At 42.9% G+C, this 1,543-nt stretch overlaps 1 protein-coding gene across 1 annotated transcript in view; it reads right to left on the bottom strand.

The window, feature by feature from the left end:
• LOC106819876 (espin-like) overlaps positions 1-1,543 on the bottom strand; it is a 6,358-nt gene that overhangs the window by 3,929 nt on the left and 886 nt on the right. The window contains exons 3-5 of the mRNA XM_014824449.1: positions 1,453-1,475; positions 1,009-1,123; positions 502-656 (exon numbers count right to left, since the gene is read on the bottom strand). Of these exons, the coding sequence (XP_014679935.1) occupies positions 502-656; positions 1,009-1,123; positions 1,453-1,475 (293 nt within the window). The remainder of the gene's footprint in view (positions 1-501; positions 657-1,008; positions 1,124-1,452; positions 1,476-1,543) is intronic.

The following is a 1,543-nucleotide window of genomic DNA, read 5'->3' as shown; positions in this document are numbered from 1 at the left end:
ATATATATATATATATAATATAGTATGCATGTGAGATTGTAAGTGCATGTTTTCATGATGTAAAAACAATGAGTGATGTATCAGGTGTGCGACCTTTGACTCAATACTTAGTGTGATACCTTTGACCTTGACCTTTGCAAGCAACGCAAAAGTGCGTATATAAGTTATAACACCACAAACACATATTATGTAATATTAAATATAACGTAGTATGTATATGCGTGCTTTCATGTGATCCTGATATCCCATACACACACACACACACACACGCCAAGCAGTGAAAAAAATACACGGGGGATCGGGGCGATTTAGCCCCGGAAATGCCAAAAAGAGCCCCGGAAATGCCAAAAAGAGCCCCCGGAAATTTGCATAGAGTTCAATGCAAACCAAATTTTAGAGTGCTATTTTCATGCACGCGAGCTTGAAAAGTAGCCCCCGAAAAATAAATTCTAATTTTTTCCCTGACGCCAAGCGTGAGGCAGCTGTTGCCGCGGTAACCACCTTCAGCTGTAGCAGGCGCTCGACGATGGATAGGTGACCTTGACTACAGGCGATGTAGAGAGGAGTCTGGTTGCTATGGTCACGTGCATTCACGTCGAACGGGTACAGAAACTGATACGGTCCCGCGTGATGCAGAAACGGCTGCCACATGTACGCTGAAATCAATCAATCAATCGATCAGTAAATCAGTAAATCAATCAATCAATCAATCAATCAATCAGTGAATCAATCAATCAATCAATCAATCAGTAAATAAGTGAATCAAACGAACAATCAATCAATCAGTAAATCAATCAATCAATCAATATATCAATAAATAAATAAATTAATTCATTACAAAAACAATCAATAAATCAATCACTTAGTCAATTGATCAATCAATCAATCACCATTCACTCAAGCATAAAATTTACATGACTAAATACGCAAACAGATCACACATGCTCTGCACGGGTCAATAAATTAATCAATCGATCGGTAATCGATCGATCAGCGTGCGATGTCTACCTGGGTAAGGGTGTTTCAGCAGCATGTCTAGTATGTCGAGGCGTTTGTTCATGACGGCAGCGTGGATGGGTAACCAGTTCTCCACCGTTGCCACGGTAGCCAGCCCCGGAAACCTCTACAACAACACACACACACAGCTTCATATATAAGACAGGCAGCACACTCTAAACCTCTGTAACACATACACACACACGTGCGTGCGCACGCACGCACGCACGCACGCACGCACGCACGCACGCACACACACAGCTTTATAAGACAGCAGCACACACTAAACCATTTACAAACAAAACAATAACATTTTAAACATAAAATTATAAATATACAGGCTATGTTACATAAATGGGGGCTTATGCCGGGCTTGCGAGCCGACTCGACTGAAAGCAACTGGCTGCAATTCACTGCGACTGCAGTGCTTAGGTCGGTCGACTGTGACGCGACTGCCTGCGACTGGCCGCTACTAGTTGCTGGGAATAGAACAGTGGGCAACTGGACGCAACTAGTCGCTGCTGATCGCTTCCAGTTGCTCGAAATC

The sequence above is a fragment of the Priapulus caudatus genome, unplaced genomic scaffold (genome assembly GCF_000485595.1).
Source record: "Priapulus caudatus unplaced genomic scaffold, Priapulus_caudatus-5.0.1 Scaffold4889, whole genome shotgun sequence".
Taxonomy (NCBI): domain Eukaryota; kingdom Metazoa; phylum Priapulida; class Priapulimorpha; order Priapulimorphida; family Priapulidae; genus Priapulus; species Priapulus caudatus.
The sequence above is the reverse complement of the archived record's forward strand: the minus strand, read 5'-3'. Positions and strand labels throughout refer to the sequence as shown.